We start from the raw sequence: 20,124 nt of genomic DNA, 5'->3' as shown, positions 1-20,124 counted from the left end.
CTGTTGTTTACATTCAAATCTGAAGTGCATGTGGTTAAGTAGGCACACACAAATCGACAGATGAGGTTAAACATCCTTTTGTGGCATCTGAGCCCAGTAAAAAATCACAGCTTTCCTAAATTTACTGCACAAACCAAAACTTTTCACTGTTTGGTGCATTCTCCAGCAATAAGCATCAGACTGTTGGGTTCAAAATGAGAACACAAATTGTCTCCTAGAGAATGAAACAAACAGCACAAGAATCACTTTTCAGCATAAATTTTGACTGTTTGTACACTATCGCAGCTGCTCTATTTAAGGAAATTGACTGAAAATCTGTTTAAACGAAAAGAAAAAGCATTCCTAGAATCTGGAAATCTCCCAGAATATGATGTGTTAAGGGCTCTGAGGAGTTTTAGGATTCAAGCAGATATCCCCTCCTTCATGGGGGTGGTGTGCTCCCAAGGCAGATGGACACTCAYTCATCCAGGAGATCCCAAAAAGCACACACCACCCATCCAGGAACCCAACTTTATTCCTTGAAACCTGGGGCTGCCATGCTCCAAAGAAGGTGTAATTTGAGTTCAAAAGCCAATTTTTGGGGCAAGGAGGAAGGGCATCCCCACACCTGAATCCACACCGTTCCCTCCACGTCTCGCCTCTCATTATGCACAGCTCAAAATTGGCTTGCATTAAATTACTGTCACAGCCTTAGTGGATCCCTCCTTTAGCATATATTAAGATTTTATTTCTGTTTATCAGYGGTGCCTCGCTCCCAGCAGCATGGAAAGGCTGGTGAAAGTCCTTTTTTTGGGAACAAAAATAACGTCCAAGCCTATAGGAGGCTATGAATTCTCAGATCCTCCTTCCAACACTGATTCAAAAATGACAGGATATAGTCTTTTCCTTAATGAAAAATCTATATTTATCACTCTATTGTTCTTGTGTACTGATCCTACTGCTCTCTGAGGCCAAAGTTTGAATATATTGGATTTTGAAATAATAGCCCAAGGCTCCGAGATGCTGGGTCATGATACATAAATGATGAGAGGGTTGTTCCCCATTTCTCTGCTTCTTGCCACCAAAACAAAACACAAATTCCACKGTGAAAATCTTCAGCAGTCTACATTATCTGCAAAGTGCAAATTATATGGGATATGCACAGAACTATAAATGATAAAATCAGATTGTACTGAGAAAGATGATCTGCCTGTTCTAGGAATAAACCAGTAATTTGTTGCTTTAATATCACAAAGTCCTGTTTTTACATAACCATAGATGTGACAAGCTCAACTCATCTGGATTTTTCAATCTTAACTCCAATTAAGACAAAGATCCAGGGCCTGAATTTACCAATCTGTTATACTTCACACTTTGATTCTTAAGTGTAATAGGGGCTGAAAAAGAAGAAACCCCAAGCTATAGACTGCTGGTACTAGGAGAATAAAGAGATAAAAAACCTCATTTTTTTCCCTATAGCAAAATTTAAGGCTGCTGTTATGATGAAAACATAAAGGGGGAAATCTGGAAAGTATTTTTCACCTTCATCTCATAATAAAATAGAGTTAGTGTTACAGAGTTSTGGTACATCGCTGTATTTTCAGGGTATGAGGAAGAGCTGCCTCTCTACATTTTGTTTCCCAGATGTGTCCAACTTTTCCTCTGACCTTGAGTGACGCTGGCTTAAGTTTTCCAAAGCAGCCACTGAAATACTCCTCTTGCCCCAGAAACCAAGGGAATTTCAGGGGACCCCTGAAAATCAAGATCTGAAATTAATGAACTACTGGAGCAGTTTAACATCCAGCACCCAGAGAGAATTAACACCTTGGGGAATTCCTGAGATTACCACAACTGCTGAGTGCCAGAGAAATGCAAATAAAACTTAGTTATGAATAATGAACTTTCCTTTTAAAATTTTAGTTTGTGAGTTTTATACATACACAGCATAAACAGAGTGGGTTTATAGAAAATATAAAATAAAATAATAGTAATTTCTCATGCAACAATCCATACCACATCATTTTGTTCAGGGATAATACATTTCTGGGAATTTTTGCCTGTTAGAAAATGTTGTGATTTCCAGCATCAAACRCAACCTCAGTTCTGCCAATCTTAAAAGAAGATCCATGAGTCACATTCCACAGCATCAAGTGATGGATTCAAAGGATCCAAACCAATTCCTCCTGCCAGGCTCAGCTCAGCACCTTTGGCCAGAACAGAACCAACCTCATGCCTGATCAGCTGTGGAACAACCCAAGGCTGCTCAAAACACAAAAAGATTTTCCACAACTCTTCTGGGGCAGCTGCTCTACTCACAGGAGTTTTGGAGTGTATTATTTCCACACTACCTATACTCATGACTTGTTCTCTCCAACTGCATTCAGTGAAATAAAGAGGAAATTTATTTAAAACATGCTGTAAGGAAAGGCTCTTCCCTTTAAAGCTTGTATTTTGCCAGATAAAAAACCTATTCCACTCCTAAAAAAATCCTTTTTAACATCTGAACTGGGATCTGAGCGACCTTCCAGCCCACAATAACTGCACTATGGAATACATACCTTACTCTTCTAGATTATTACATGTGTATTGCATATTATGCATTCACACACAGAGTGATTGTTTGGTTTGGGTTTTTTTAATTAACTTTAATTTGCTTACCCAAGATGAATATATTATACCATTAAACAAGTGTTGAGAGGGAGGTTAAAAAAAAAATAAATAAATAAAATCACATGGTCAATGCTCCTGGATAGCAGGCTGCCTGTACAGGTTCWGAGACACAGAGACATCAGTCTGATCTCAAAGGCAAAGAGACAAGATCCAGTTGTGATATGTCTAATATTAGTGTTTTCTGAGGAAAAGTAAATGCATGGAGAGCCTCAGGCAATCTGTGTATGTTTAAAGGGATCCAGAATTATGTGCCCCATTACTATTTCACCCTATTTGCTGGCAGAGGGGTGAAGTTTAGCAGCCAATGAAGAGAAGAATTTGTACCAACACACTTCAAAAAGGGGGATGCTGTTTAGGYAYCCTCAAAACTAYCCCCCAAATTACTGCTCTGCCCAWTGCCAAAATCAGACATTAAYGTCCTGAGATAYTWATWAYWRTWATWARTATCTCMTGCACATACAGAAGGGCAGCAACTGCAAAACTGGCCAAAGAATCCACTTAAAAAATACAGGATTAACCCATCCAGTCCTGCTTTCCATGATCCCATTTGTCAACACCAGAGACTGCAGAAACCAGAACAATTCCTAGAGAAACATTAACCCCTGTGTCTGTACAGCCTTGAAATCCCAACTTCACCTTCTCRTGCAGCACTAATTATTTTAATGACTGCTTATTTCTCCTGACTCTTAAAACATGCAGAATAAGATCAAGAGAGATTACCCTGGCAGAACATGCACTCCAAGGGTAACCTATGTATGGTTTCAAGGGGGATGTGCACCCTCCCAGTTATTTCCACTGTTTTCTCCACACACTTTTCCAACCACAGCTGCAATTTGAAAACCACTGCATATTCCAGTTTGAACATCACTGAGTCACAGACAGCTAATCACAGTCCATGAGGAGAACTGACCTCTCTAACATTTGTGAGTCATTGAAASTCCAAGTTCAGCAATTTCTGAAAAACCAAGATTAAAGATTATTACTTTTAAGGAACAGTAGAACTATGGGAATATATTAAACTGACCACACAAATATGCTCAGTGTGTCATTTCACACTCATGCACTATTAGGCACTGAAAACAAGATGAAGCAGTGGGCACCAACTGCTGTGGAAAGCACAGACTTATCAAACTGGTGCTTATCAAATTGGAGTTTGAACCATATGGGTGAAGGAAGATTATTCCTGGGAAGTCAAGGAAACCTGACCAACACAGCTTTATTCCATATTACCCATAATTCCAGAAACTGCACAKCATATGATTTCAATGTCCTACTATTTCTCAGTATCCCTCAAAACCTCAGCCCAATGRCAGGATTATGTGTTTCTTTAAAAATATTCAATTATCCCAACCCACAACAAGACAAGGAATTCATTTGGATTTCTACACTAAATTAAGTTGAAATTAGCAGACACATCCATAGCTATGACCACACCTCTGCAAGAACTCTCACTGCTCCTAAACGTCACATTTGGCCTAGACATTATCACTGATACAGGAATTTGCTCTAAAATCATGAGAGGGCCTAAAAGCTTGTTTTCATTTAATATGTAACTCAAACTCCATTAATATTTAAATAGCCTTTCCTTTGTAAGAGAAAGAAAAATTAAAAGAATGAAAAAAAGTGGTAGGTATTAACTTTTCTGCCTTTTACTTGGGTATAATCTTTTTCTTCATAAAGAACAAGACCAATAAGGTATGAGAGCAACTGAAACATTCATCTCCTCTTCTCTCACTATGCCCTGCATGGGCAGTAATCAGAGAGGTCAAGATTGGCTTCAATTCTCTCATATTTACAACACTTCACAATTTGACTGTGTGTAAGAAAGGCTGTTGGATATTTTAGCACCCATCATTTACCTCAGCACAGAGCAGTGGTCACACTCTGTGTAAGCCCAGAACTCCAACCACCACCAGGAAGAACTAACTCATGGGCATAAACTGAAATGACTCAACACTTCCTGAACATAGAAAGAAAAATAACGAGATGGCCCCACTGCTGTACCTATTAATTGTGAAGTCTTAGAAGAATTCTTTCCAGTTCAACTTAAGACCAACTTAATTCATAAAMCAATTCACTATCTACCATCTGTTGTCACATATCATTACTCAGTGCAAACTGCCCAGTGGAGAGATAAGAAAAACATCTGAATGAGCAGCTGGGTGTGATAAAGCCCTGAGCATGTGCAGACACAAAAAAAGGAAAAGATATCCAAGTCCTTACTAGAGATTGGAGGAAGGTAATCTGCCCCTGCCCACAAGCTGGGAAACGCAGCTACAGATGACAAGAATTTTTCRATTCCTTGTTGATGCTAAAACCATCCCCAAATGGTGTCTCAGCAGGTGCCCATCTTATACCCCCTGAGCTCAGCATCACTGTCCTTCCAGCCCAAAAAACCTCTGCCAAAATCCACTGGGCTCAAGGAGTTCAGCCACACACAGAAAAGCAGCTGGACCATGGCCAGMACTCCCTCCATTGACTTCTCACTCACTATCAGCCTCAGCACAAAGCCTCTATTTTTATCTCTCCTTGTGGTGAGTATCTGCATCCAGCCAAGCTAAAAGAAACAAAAGAAAGTAGTCTGGGATTATTTGCTCCTTAATTACCACAGATCTCCTACCCAAAGAAGGAAACAGTTCTGCTCAAAGCCCTCATTGTAATTTAAATCCCAGATGGATCCCAGAACCTTTTAATCCAATGAGAAATCCCATGTTCTTTTTGAGTCTCCTATAATTCTGACAAAATATATTTAGACCGTGTGTACCAAAATTACTCACGTGAATATTCTGGCACAAACACTTGGTGGTCTCATCTCTCCTTTCGAGAAGAATTTGGGGGGATGATGATGAAAATACACACAAAGATGTGAACTGATTTAATTCAATCCCATTGCTGGAAGGAAGAGAAAGAAATGCAGCCTCCCCATCCATGAAGTGTTTATGAAAACATTCCACCAGCAATTTACATCTGTGTCAGACAAATGGAAGMAGTGTCAGAACTTGCATCCTTTATGCTGAAACATCCAAAAACAACAGAGAAAAGCCAGATTATCTGCCCCAGTCAGCATTTTAATTTTTCAAAATTAATTTGTGTGAGGTTTTCTATTCTCCTTAAATCCCTTTGAAATACACCTAAGCACTAACAAAAAGATTATTTTGACACCGTTGCTTTTGGCTTCTCTTGGGGGATACCCTACCTTTGTAGAAGTGTTTCACACCTTTCCTGGGGAACTTAAACTGCTCAGATTTTATCAGTAAAGCTGTGGCTGACAGACAGAGGAGCACAAACCCCACACAGGCAGGGAAGATGAGGATCCTTAAGGAAGGAGGCAGATGTTGGAAGATGTCTTAGGGAATGAGGAAATGCTATGGATAAACACAGCCTGTGAATTCCTATACCCTCATCCATGGATAATCCATTTATAACCACGTGTGAGTAATACATTCTCATATAGGAATAGCTGAAATTTCAGTTAATCTCTGGAATATTCTTGCGTTTTGGTACGCTGAGTTTTTACCACTACAGGAAGTGCAGCAATAACTGACCAAAGGGAAAACAAGAGCAATACATTACAAAGCTCTCAAGGCTTTCAGCTGCTATGGATTTATTGTACCTTTATCCAGAATAATTACACAGAGTTTGGACCCACTGTGGGAACACACCTGCAGCAGGAGGATCTGCTTATGAAGGTGTGATTTACAAAAAACAGGATTTGCCTATGGAACAGGATAAAAAAACCCATAGCAAACTGAGCTGCAAGCTCTTGCAGAGATCAAGACGTTATTATTTCATACAAATATGCTGAAAATATAAATCTATGATCACCTAAGTATCTAAATTTAAAAGCTTTCACTCAAAGGGAAACTCCACAAACTAGGCACAGGACACAACCAAAGACATGAGCACCCTCTTTAGTGGGGCATTGCATTTTTACACTAAAAGGCAAAGCTGTTATTTTTTTAACCAGAAGTTAAGTATTCAAAAAAGAGAGACTGAGATATGTGAACTATTTGACAGGCTCAGGACATCTACCAGTGCAATAACAGGCACTTTTATAAAAAATAAACTACAAACAAACATATTCTGTCATTCAAATCATTCCTAAAGCCAAATGCAGAAACACTTGCACTCATTGTTCATGAGAACTGGAASAGAAACTATTAAGTTAATACTAACAACAATAATACAGAATTTAAAGTTAATATGGAAAATTATGGGYAGAGATCAGACAGAAGAATTATCCTCTTATGAAAAACAGCACTGAAAGAGGACTAGAAATAGCACAGCAAGCCTTTATTATTGCTTTTTGAACACATACACAAATTCATCTTGTACCACTATAGTACTTTCAGCAGTTTCATTGTCAGGTCCCATTTTCTGCTTCCTCCGTCCTCCCCTTCTCCTGATTCAAAACCATCCCTTTAACACATCATTCCTAATTAGATGATTAGTGCTTGGAAGGGCAGGAGATAAGTCATTTGCATAATTTAATCATAAAAAGAAGTTAAAGATACAGATTTTGCTGTTCGTTTGTACAATTATCTTCACCAGCCTGGGGGGCTGAGATATTAATGTGATTAAACAGTATTTCTGCAAACAGGCAACTGTGTGTCCTCTATTAAAGCAGAGCTGGAGGCAAATGAAAAATTAATTTTAGAAGACAATCAATTTTATTCTACATGACTGTAATAAATAACAGCCCATCTGCAGACAAGTCATTAGGCCCTGGGAGGCTACACGTGTCACAAAGTCTAAATGACACACARGGCCGAATTTTCCACCAAAACCACAGTCATAAATAGTCCACCAATGGCCATTCCCCTTCAGACAGTGCAAAGGATTTCCCTGCAAAGTCAGGTGCACAAAATACTGACCACCAACCACCATTTGGGTTTGTACAATGTTCACAAATACAGGGACTTGGTGCTTTGCCCTTCATCAGTCTTTTCTGAATTCTACAAGAATAAATCAAGATTTGGCTAAAAAGCCACAATGCTACCCTACCTTTATAAAATGTACGTGCTAATTAAATACATAATAATTATCATTTTACTACTTTTTAAACTGTTATGGTACATGACATTATTTTTCACTATTCTCTACATGCAAACACCTCCACTTACAATATTTAAACCCACTCCCCAATTAAAAACAATCAGGRCAGTCTCAAATAATATGAAATATAATTATGCTCCAARYAAGAATTTCTGAATATCAGCAATGYACAATACATGCACAGCAACAAGTTTATAGCATTCCCTCGATTGAAAATGTTTATCACCATTGGCAAACACTTCCCTTAGTGGATAAARTGAATATTCCTATTCACCCTGCAATCCCTGATCCTTGACAAGTATTTACCAGGCAAAAATAAATGTTTATTCCTAGCCTGTGCTATTACAGATACATTTCATTACAAAAAAACGCAGGTACAAAGATTCTTTACTGAAATGTTTTGGGGTTCCACTGTGCATTTTATGTTTATTTCCTGTACAAATAGATGGATTTAATTAACAAAAATAATTAAATAATAAAAATCTATCCAACTATGAGATTAGCCAAATACATAGGGTTACAACTGACGTCCCAGAGATTGTCTTATTATTTCACCTCTAAATTTGCACAAAATGTGACAGGGAAATGCTCATCACAGAACTGCTGAAATGAGGTGCAGGGCTGGTGGAACAAGTTCCTTACACAGCTGGTTTACATGTGAGATGCTCATCTCTGCATTAAGACACTTAACTTCCTGTTAATAGCTAAGTTTGAAAATAAAAATCAAAAATTACGGAGTTTATACTATCAGAAACTTCACACGAATGAAGAAAATTAAGTTCTTATGAAAATACACCAGTATTAAAAAGTCAGTCACTCAACTGGCTTTAACTCAGCAAACACAAGTTCTTAAAAATGTCTTCAAAAATCTAATGCCATACACTGAACTACTCTATTGCACTCACTGCATTACTCAGGAAAGATTACCACAATAAATTTATCACCAGTATTTTTTTGTTTTGCTACCACACCAACATGAATAGAGATTTTCTCCTTTAAGGACAAATAACTGAGATGGAACAGTTTATTAGAGGGAGTTGTGGTGTGGGAGAGGGACATGCAAAATAAAATTCTGAAGAAAGCATATTAAAAAAAAAGGGAAAGAGAAGTGGATGACCAGAAATCCACTGACTTAACATGAAAGAGAAAACTCATTGATCAAAGTGAAAGACAGAAACATTTGCAAGTAGCAGCGAGAAGAAACAGATTTGTTTGGACCACAAACCAGCTGTGCCACAAGCAAGGCAATTCAGAAAAACAGAGCAGAAAGTGACAGCGGTTCTGGTTCTGCTCTGGGACAAGAAATCTTAATTTGACAACAGTGGGATTAACTAATGCCTTTCAGCACTGCTGACCAGGAGAAAAGTGAGGATTGTGGGGTGGCCAAAGCCTTCCTGAGGCTCCTGCTGAGAGCTCAATTCGAGGTRTTTTGATAAGTCACCTATCAGATAYATGAATTGCCATATAAAAACCCCAACAAATAAAKCCTTACAAGCCAAGAGACTCCCCAAACCCACAAATACATCTTTCAGCAACAAGCTCATTCAGCAGAGGGAACAGAACACCAACTCCATTGCCTTGGGTCCTGTTTCAGTATCCATATTCTGCTCTTGTCTAACTGCCAACATTTTACCACCTTGCTCTGCTCCAGTTTTTTTGTTGTTGGTTTGGGGATTTTTTTGTGTGTTTGGGGGAGGGTTTTTTGGTTTTTCTTATTTAGACACATTTTAAGTCTCATTGGAAAGCCTTGACATTTTTCCTGCTTCTCTTTTTCAGGATTATCTCAGCAGCTCTTTAGAAAATTGCCCTCCTTCAGCACACAGCAACATTTAAAARTACCACGAGGAGAGGAGGCAGCTGCAGACACCTGCAGCCCTGAAGAGAGAWGCCTTCATCAGCCTCACAAAAAACAACAGGGATAACATTTCACAGACACAGGGCATTCTCTGATTAACTGTTATCAAAACAGTTATTAGCTAGCACGGAAAACTTGCACTAGGCAAAAACAACCGTACGTAAGAAAAAACATAATGTGTAATGTTTTAAAAATGCTGATTAGAGGTTCTAAATGAAGCTCAAAATATTTTTTTTTCTTTCAACTAGCTTTATCTTCTTAATTAGCAACTCTTAAGTTACTGTAACATACAAGTAACTAAATCCCCCTACTGGCACAACGTCTGTGCCAGGAGCTTTCTTACAGCCACTTTATTTTTTTTTTTTTTGATTATGAATATATAAATTCTCTTCTCTAAGGGTGGTGGGGAATAGGACAAGTGAGCTCCTCAGCTCTCACACAGGATTTCAGGAGATCCTTTGTGACACAGAGATGGCACAGTAGGACACGGTTGATTCCCAGGAAGGACAAACACAACAGCAGAGTCTGGACTGAGCTGCCTGAGCAGGGCAGGGACCCCAGAATCAGCTGCCTGGGACTCCCACAGAATCCAGMCACCCCAATAAAACCTTTCTTCCACAGCAGTTATTCCTCTTCTGCAAACAGGCTGCCCAGAATGGATGAGTCTTAATCCTGGAAATGTTCAAAATCTAACTGGAGATAGCTCAGGACAAGCAACTCCCGCTGCCCCTGCTCAGAGGGATTGGTCCAGACCACAGAACCCCAGAATGGTCTGGGCTGGAAGGGAACTTAGAGCTCATCCTATTCCACCCCCTGCCAGGGGAGGGGACACCTTCCACTGTCCCAGGTCACTTCCAGCCCCAATGTCCAGCCTGGCCCTGGACACTTCAGGGATGCAGGGGCAGCCACAGCTGCTCTGGGCACCCAGCACCCTGAACTGATCTCAGTCTCACCTGCCCAGGTCCCTCTGGATCCATCCCTTCCCTGTGACCATCCCACCCATCCCAGRGCTGCCTGCTGATGGCTCCATGCCCCTGTCCATGTCCTGGACACTGCTGTTCACCAGCACCAGTTCCCATCCCAGCCTGGACCATCACTGCTCACCCTTTGGTATCAAGAGCTGATTGCAGCTCTGGGTGGGACCATCCAGACAAGTCCTTCATCCATGCTCCATCCATCCAATCCACACCTCCACAGTTCAGAGACAGGGATAGCCATCATCTCCAGATGCACAAAAATGACCTCAAAAGGACCGTGCTAACCTCAGCAATTCTGGGATTCTGCAGAATATGTTAGATTTGGAACTGTACACACAGCATGAAATAACTTTGATAAATTTTCTACTTTAAAAAGCATTCTGTCTTAATTCCACTGTCCATTCAGGTTTGAAAACAGGAAAGAAAAGTCTTGATGTTTTGTTGATTTAAAGTATCATGAGAGCATCCCAAGCTAGAAGTTCTCTTGCCATGGAATGGACAGTATTAAATTACGTGCTAAGAATGTTACTCACTCACATGGCCACGAGAAGTGTAAAAAAAAGCAAAGACTTTTAGTAAGGACTATAAGTGAGATAGCCCATATAGCCRTACAATTTCATTTAACAATTTTAGTTGATGCTCATAGCCAATTCAATTTAAACTAAATTTCTGGATTACTCTAAAGCCACCTTCTCTTATAAATCTGTAGAGCAAATTTTCCAAAAATCCTGGTTGATTTGCACGGTTGTGAGAGCTCTGGAAAAATCGAGAAATTATATAACTTGCGCGTATATAAACATTTTATCAATGGATATGTGTATAGCTTAATTGAATAAATCCTATATTAAATTTAACTTCCACTTTAATTTACAGAGTAAATGAAATGTGTTATCTGACAATATAAAAACTCTGATCACAGCAGCCTGTGGCTGGAAACAACAGCGAGGAGGACTAAGAACAGCAAATGCAAAATGCTGTCAAAAAGCAGYGCTGAGATTCTTTCAAAGAAAAATCAGAGCTACCTCTGCTCAAAATACYGTCGTCCTACCAGAGACAAAAAGGATGCGGAGGTGGCATTCAAAGGAGGCAGCACAACCTCCTGGCATGAAGCTCATTTCTGTGTCTGAGCACAGGAAACCCTCAAGTCTTACAAGCTGTGAGATGTATGGGGTTGAGTCTGGAATAAAGAACTGAGCACACTGATGATGCACAACGTGACACATTTCGGTACATTTTAGTCATAAACAGCCCAGACTTACTTTTAGACCCAATATATAGGTAACATCTTGGTTATACAGACATACTTTTCATCCAAAGCCCCAGAAGTAATTTTTCCTCTATTTATAGGAGGAGCACAACCAAAACCAAAACTCTAAAATCCTTACAGGAGATGACCTCAAAATTCTAGGTCCACCCTACACTTTGTATGTCACACACAATTATAGCCAGTGTTAAGGGCAACTGAACTGTTAAACTGAAATGGAAATTCAGGATTTCACCTGATTCACTGGTGGGATAAGGAGGATAGGAAACTAGTTGTCTTGCTGTGCAAAATCTCAAGGAACACATATTAAGGATCTTTTGGATACTTACATTCCTACTGCATACTATAAAATACATTTCAACACTTCGGTGACTATATGCCAAGCCCTTAACTAATACTGTCACTGGAAACCTTCAATTAATGACAATATTAATGGAGCTTTATGYAGCATAGATAATAGGGCACATGCATAATACAGCAAGATACCTCAAGTTTTACACATTAGTAGTAAAAAGCCCATTAATAAAGAATAATCCAATAAAAGCTCTGTTTGTCATGGCATTACCATACTTTTTAGTGTAAGAAAAAAAGAGTCTCCTTCTTAAATAACTACTAAATGCTTGGGGTTCTAACATATTGCTGCAAGCTATAATGGTTATAACTGTTAATCCAATACACCTTTTATACAAACCCATAAACACAGAGTGGAAAAATAGCACAGATGTTCATCTCTAATGCAATTTCCATTCAATTTCCTAAGTGCAGTCCCTGTGTGCAAACTAGCTTAACGTTATGTTTAGCTTGCAAATTCTTTTAATAAATAATGAATGCAATAAAACTGGTAGATCAATGGCAAGCTGAGAAATCATAAAAAAGCCTTTTGTGCTCATGCTGTTGCCGATTTCAAACTTTAATCCAGCTACAGATCAATACTACTTTTTCTTTTTAACCCATCCCATAGATAGCAGACAGAGTAGATGTAGGTTAAATGCCGGTACCAGATATCAATTTCCAGAAACTTGATAACATCAGACACAATTGCAATTGAACATTTTATACCTTATCGTAGGAACAATATACACTGCTAAACATCACACTCTAATGTGTGATGCAGYAATAAAGGCAGCACATTAATTGGGTTTTGCTTCCTACTTTTTGGAAAGTGGCATTTGTGAGTGAGTCAAGAAAGGCCCTGACATAATCTATTTTAATGAGCAAAATGGGCTCAGCAGGTCAAGATGTASTGACAAGGGGATATAATCTCCCCACGCCTGCGAGTGACAATAAACTTTACCCGCACGCACCAAACAACAACATGGCTGAGCCACCAAAAATAAAAGGCAAGCAAAGAAATTTCTGCTTTACAGGACTCGGATATTGGAACCTTCTGGRGCAGGTATCAAAGTGCATTAGTTAATAGGTATCGGTGTTTCTTACAGGTTGTAGAAGGGAGGGAGAGGGGAAACCCTATTACCGAGTCACTTTGGATAACCCTGTTTTACCAAGARGGAACAAAGATCAAAAGCCTGTAGCCCCGAGGGACAGTTCTAATATCAAGCAGGATAAATCTAAATCACTAAGAATCATTACTAACGAACATACTTGTGCTTGGGAACGCAGGTTTAATCGGAACATATAAAAACCTGGCCTTGGCTCACACCAAAGGCACASATCACAGACAGCAGTAACTCTGAAGCAGCCTCATTATGTTTGGGTTTGCTGTTGGTRCTGTGTATGTAAATAATCATTAAAATAGGCATTTCCATACACCTACAGGTTTTATTACACTGATAATCACACGATTACGTGGTTACAAAAGGAACCAGCTGGGAACTTTCCATGTATTTTAAAGTAAGGATTTGGGTAATTTTGTTCTTAACTTCAAAAAATTCATAATTATAGTCTCAGGAAAAGACACAAAAGAGATTAAAGATACTACATTCAGCAAGTACAAGATCAGCTCCAAAAACACTAACATGTAATTCTTTCAGATRCAGGATTCAATAAGTATGTCCCACTTTTGACGAGGGGCTGAAATCCTTGAAACATTTTTAAGTTCTTTGCCCTGGCGTGAAAGAGAAGTTCACTTCAGCAAAGTCAAAACAGAGACTTTCCAGCCCAGATTTCAACACCTTTTTAATACTGATCCTGACAAACAGCCCTTACGAAAGGCCAATTCCAGCTTGAAAGCAGTGAAATAAAAAAAGACAATTCTTTAAAACATCTCCCAAGGCTCATTTCAAATATTTTCTGTAAAATTACTAAGGTAGGTAGAAACTACTCTCTCACTCTTAGGCCACTGCCATACAACAAAACAAAATTCTTTAATTCAGYGGGTTTTGCTGTGCTCCTCAGTGCTACCAAAGTTGATTTTCCCTGCCTTTAAAAGCAGAGCACAAACAGCCAYAGCCCCAGCGTGAGAATAATTCCCCATCCACAGAGCTGGTCCCTTCTGGAGGCTCTCTGAGCATAATGCTATTGCCACACATTGATATATTGGTGAGAGAAAGGCAAATATAACAATGCTAAAGCTTAAACTCATTTGAATAAACTGTGAATTTCTATTACATATATTGTTTCCTTTATCAAATTGGAACTACTGGAGCAAGAATACCAAGAATGCCAACATAAATCTAGATCTGTTACAGCCAGTTTCTCCAATTTATTCTCAGAAGCCTTAAAGACAAAAAGTCAAAGTTCTGCTGTGGGGAGGAAAGATTAGGAAAAGGAACATTCCTGATAATTTTGAAAATTAAAACGCCACAAAGAAAAATCAGATTTAACAAAATGATTGCACAAAATACTGGTTTATCCTGTAAAGAAAAACAAAGATGACCACGAGTGGTTTAGTAAACACTAAGGAATAAAAGCCAGCAAAAGCTGTGCGTAGCCTACGTGGGAAACAGATCTTCATTATTCATGGCAGAGTTCTTTACACTTTGTGCAATCTTTTCCAGAATTTAAAACCTTTCCACAAAGACACATTCCAGCCTTTTTTCTGATCTGCGTTCCACAGGTTCTGTCCAAGATAATGGATACCAGACTAAACCCAAAATTAATTGTGATCAACAACTTCTCCCACATATCTGGCCCTACGTGGGGAGCAGTAGCAGAAACATAATAAAGGAGTATTTTAAATCTAACAGATGTTGCATCCACACGTACTTAACTTTAAAAGAAAATTCTTAATGAGGTAAAAAAAGAAGAAGAAAAAAAGAAAAAGCCTCACTTCAGCCTGTAATCAATTTGGACACAATGATATTCTATTTATAGCAATACTTCTAACATGTTCTAGTCTTATATTATTTATTCGTATCATCCCTATTACAATGAAATATTAATGCTGAGAAAGTGGTTACTCTATTAAGGAGCTATCCTATGTTTAGATTTTAATATTGATCTCCACTATTTGAGAATAATTAATCATTCTGTAAGAATCTGCATCTGCCTGTGTTACAGTACAATCAGAAGTTTACCATCTCCCCCACAATAATGCCAAGATTAAATTTATATTTTGACCTATTCCTAAAGGCAATTTAGTTATTCCAACAGAAGGGGGAAAAGGGGATACCGCCACTTTAAAAGCTTCAATCTCTTTGACATTGCTGGCAGTGTATGGGAACATTAATGCATCTGTCATGATAACAAGCTAAGAATAACATCTAGACATCAAACCGAGCAGAGAATCCATCTGAAGTGATTCATTCAGATCTGTCTCATTGATTTATTAAACACAGGGCAACATCTGCAGCCTCACAGAGCCGCTTGGCGAAATTAATGCAAGATCAATTCAAATGGAAAAAAGTGCAAAAGAGATAAATCAAAACACAATTTGCATGCAGTTCCACAATCAGGCTTATTGGGTGCAAATGCTCAATTTTCCTCCCAAAGCAAATGAGTTTAAATGTTGTTTTATCTTCGTAGAATTGTGTGATTTGAAGTGACAGTGAAGAGTTCTGCAGGTTGAAATGGTGAAAAGAAAAAAAGGAGAAGAAATGCTTGCAAAGACCTTTTGAATATGCAACAAGAATATCATTAATACCTAATTGTTTAGCTTTTTTGTCTTTGCCACAAAAACACAGTATTTTTCAGTTGTAGAAGTCTCAGTAGAAAATTACATATGTATTATGCATATACACATGCAGGAATCATACAAATACTCCATTTTGGAGGAAAAGCATGTTATACTTCAAATGGGGAGCTCTAGTGCTATGAAGAAAGAAGGGAATTTTAATCAAGGGTTCTCCAGATTAGATATGCATCTGATGAAAATATTCMAGTATTTTAGGAGTTTTGAACAGGCACAGACTTGCAAGATACCCAAAAAGAAAGAGGGATTTTTCCAAAAGCATAAATACACTGCTTAGAAAGTGGGGAAAATTCCTTTCTCCTTCTCAAGCAGAATCCACTTTGCCACTGATTTCTCTCCAGAGTGCTTGCAGTGAGCCTCCTCTCCAAGGAAGAGAATTAAAAAACTTATCTTTCTTTATGTAAAAATGCCAGCACCTTCAAAATTCATAAATTTGGCCAAGTCTGAACGCAGGCTAAATATCCACTTAAGAGTAAAAAAGTTTATGGACAATCAGATGTCCACATTTCCCATCAATATACAGGAAGCTCTGTGCAGTACTACATGGCTGGATTGCTTTAATTATAATCTTGACATCAGTCTCCTAATAAAAGACAGAGTACTGCTGACTATAGGGTAGCTTTTAATAGTCAACATGACTAGACCCTCATTATCTCATAAAATTAAATGTCTGCATTTACTGCTTAAATTCATTTCCAAAGCCTTTTATTGTTTGTGAATAGCCGAAGTAATACAAAATATTAGYTTAACTGGTTACTTTAAATCAYAAAAAATATGCTATGCACTGAAACGCTGCTTTCTAGTCAGAAAGTATTCTGACTATTCACTGAATAATCCAGACCAACACTACGCTTTTTCAGTGGCCACAAGCATCCCTCAAATACAGAATCCTTTAGAAGAGGCTGTGATCATACCCATATAACCCTGTTTTTCAGGACTGATGTATTTACTATCATTAACACGTTCTTACTACAGTTTTAAATTTAATTTTTAAAATAAATCCTCATTATAGTCTGTTTTTTTTTTAAACTAAATATTATGCTTTACTACTAAATTTAAGCATGCCTCCATAATTTAAATAATCTTCTAAAGTATTGCCCATCAGGAGCTAGATTTTGTCACCATGCTGTACTCACTTSAAGGTGGCACCTGTAATGAAATGAGCAGTTAGTTTCATTTCACAAACCTTGCTCGCAAATTGCAGTGCACGGTGCTGCCTAACAACAAACATTTTAGGAACATTCCGTAAACACATTAATGAAAATTTAAACAGAACATGTGAACGGTGCTACAAAAGCACACAGGTCAAAGCTGCTGGACGTAGGAACTCCTGCTACAGAACACAAACACCCAAAAACTTTTGCCCACGGGTGTATTTCTCTGCAACTCTTACGAGCTCTGAAGACAAACTCAACTAAAAAAATGAAAGAGTAGGCAGAAAAAGAGAATTTATCTTTTTTTGCTGCTATATATAGTTGATGGTTCTCATTCCAATTAGAAAAATGATTAGAAGTGCACACTAACATAAGAGAGGCAGAGTTTTACAAGCCAACTATCAGTGAAAATAATGATATCCAGCATTTTTCACTGCTTTTTCTGGCAGCTCTTGAGTTCACTGTAGCATTGCTACAGGTTACAAAACAAATATAAATCCCTATCAATTAAAAAAAAAAAACTTATTAGAAAAGCAATACACAGTATCCTGAGTTGAGATAAGTATTTCTAAACAGAACATTTTTCAAGCCCTTACTTTTCAGGGACAGAACTAAATATTGTATGTGTTTTTACAGCTCTACTGCATTTGATTTGTTTGTTAACGTGCACTGCAGTGCTTCCCAGGTCACTTCACAGCAAACAAAAAYAATTAGATTACTCATGTATTTAACTATTTTTACCCAACATTCTCTCCAATAAGTATGGACCGTTGAAGGGAAATAATAATCTGTAAATAAAATGAGGTATTAAGCATTTAATTAGCACGACAGAATACAATTAACATTAAGTTACAATCCCTGAGCAAAGTTTCAGGTGTGCTGATACCGCTCCTCATGCGTTACACATGAAACCGTGAATGCAAAACACATGGACGTGAGCAGCTCCTTCCAACCAGCGGCATTTTCATGAAACACAAATGAAATGCAAAGGGATTTGCTGTTTGAACAGGTAAAAACACGAGGTTTTCACAGCAGGGTGGGGGAGAGTTTGTGCCTGAGCACATTCAACACGTGTTGTGATGCTGTGCTCGGGTCAGCAGGAGCATCTCTCACTCTGCAGCATCTCCAGCCTTTCACCAGGGCTTGTTTCATCCCCTCTGGAGCATCCCTGGGCTCCTCACCCACAGCTCCCCGTATTAACCATTCCCTCCTCCTAGCATGCCCACAAGTCCTTGTCACAAAGGGGGGGGAAAAAAAAAGTTGTCGAATTCAAGTTTTAAACGTTTAACTCTAGAGCATTTGGAGATTTTAAATCTCCGAAACCATTAGACTGCATCTACAGGATGCATCATCAAATCAGATCCTGTATTTCCCTAATGGAAAACTTTAGAATGGTCACAAAAATTAATGAGATGTATTTCTCTAACCAGCCAACTTTCATGCTAGTCCAGTTTCAGAAACATTTACATGTTCAATGTGCCCCTTAGTTATCTTATTTGAACAAAACTAATGTGAGTCTCAGACCTTCCTTCCAAACCCATCACTTTAATAAAGCTGTAGGTGTGATGTCATCGAGGTGCCTGACATTGAAACAGGCAGCGGGAGAAGGTGTTACAGAAACAGAACACGAAAAAAAAGCACATGGTTCATATTAACAGAGCAGGGAATTAAACGCATCTCTAAAACGTCACCTGTAACATAAAATTATTTGGAACAAAGCAAACACTGCACTCAAGAACTGTTCCTGCTTCGGCAGCAAGTGCAGAATCAGGCCCCGAACTGGCACGAAATGAAGTTGTTATTAAAAAATAAAAACCACGTTCAGCGCTAAGCAGGTCGAAGTAGCGACACAAAGCCTAAAGTTCATGAACATTTTCACGCTGCAGCTCGGATATCGCACTCAAAGCTCGCTGAAACGTCTGTAAAGAAAGTTTGCTGCCACAGAAATCAGCAGCACGCTGACATGGAAATGTTTTGTGAAGCCGTCCCTCACCAACTGCTGAAGCAGAGAATGTCATCTCCAAAAGTCCTTGCCTTACACCCTGCCCCACGGCACCAGGGTTCCTGCCGAGCCCCGAGAGGGTTTTGTGTTTATTTAGATCATTATCATTTCTAAAGGCAGCAGCCATGAGGTCACAAACCAGGATTATAGCCCCAAGTATGCAGGACCCAGCAGGGATCCGGGGGCTCGCTGACCGGAGCCGGGCAGGGGCASCGGGACCCGCACCCCCGCCCGGGCACCCGGAGCACAACCGCGGCTTCGGCGGGACAAAAATAACGGACAAAACTTTTGGTTTGTTGGGGGGGTGTTTTCGGGAACTATCGGCTTCCCCTGCTCGGAGAAAAGTTTGGAGCCCGGCGCGCGGAGCCGCTCCGCTGCCCGGCGSTCCCGGCCATGGCGGGGGCTGATGGAAGCAGGGAAAGTTTTCCATATCGGCACCGCCGCACCCCAGCCCCGCTCCCCCTCGGCCCCTCGGGGCGCCCCACGCCCCCCTCCCCCGGGACCCGCGCCCCCGCCCCCGGCTGCGCTCCCCGCGGGCCGCCCGGGGCCGAGAGCGGAGCCTGCGCTCACCTCGCGTTGGTGCAGTCGTTGTACAAAGTTTCGAAGTCCTTCCTGGTGATGAGCTTGCAGCGGTTGACGCCGGGCTGGATGGCCCCCAGCCCGCGCAGGATGCGGACCTGCTCCACCGTGCACACCACGGGCGATATATCCAGCCGCTTCAGCTTGGTGTAGACCGTGTGCAGCCCTCCCACCAGGTGCTTGAGGAAGAGATCAAAGACCTGCGGCAGGCAGATCAGCTCCTGCCCCTCCACGAGGAACGAGGCCACCTTCACCCCGTGCAGGTCGACCATCTTACACTCGTTGCCGCCGCCGCCGCCGCCCGCGCCGGCCCCGCCGCCGCCGGCCGAGAGGAAAGTGTTGACGAGGCTGTTGGTGAGGCGCGGGGACTCCGCGGGGCTGGAGTACAGCGGGTCCGCCCGGAACAAACCCGCCGAGCCCCCCGCGCCGCCGCCGCTGGAAGTTGCGGCGATGACGGGCGGCGCGGACACCGCCATGGCCGGCGCGGCTCCCCGCGGCT

General features: G+C 40.2%; 1 protein-coding gene across 2 annotated transcripts in view; it reads right to left on the bottom strand.

The window, feature by feature from the left end:
• Positions 1 to 20,105, bottom strand: part of DACH2 (dachshund family transcription factor 2) — a 226,220-nt gene extending 206,115 nt beyond the window's left edge. For both annotated transcript variants that reach the window (XM_057376193.1, XM_057376194.1), the window contains exon 1: positions 19,617 to 20,105. In XM_057376193.1, coding sequence (XP_057232176.1) covers positions 19,617 to 20,101 — 485 coding nt within the window. In that variant the 5' untranslated portion in view covers positions 20,102 to 20,105. The remainder of the gene's footprint in view (positions 1 to 19,616) is intronic.
• Positions 20,106 to 20,124: the final 19 nt, after the last annotated feature.

The sequence above is a fragment of the Malurus melanocephalus genome, unplaced genomic scaffold (genome assembly GCF_030028575.1).
Source record: "Malurus melanocephalus ecotype Western Australia unplaced genomic scaffold, MMel_1.1 scaffold_272, whole genome shotgun sequence".
In the NCBI taxonomy this organism is placed as follows: Eukaryota; Metazoa; Chordata; class Aves; order Passeriformes; family Maluridae; genus Malurus; species Malurus melanocephalus.
This window is presented reverse-complemented; position numbering and strand designations above follow the sequence as displayed.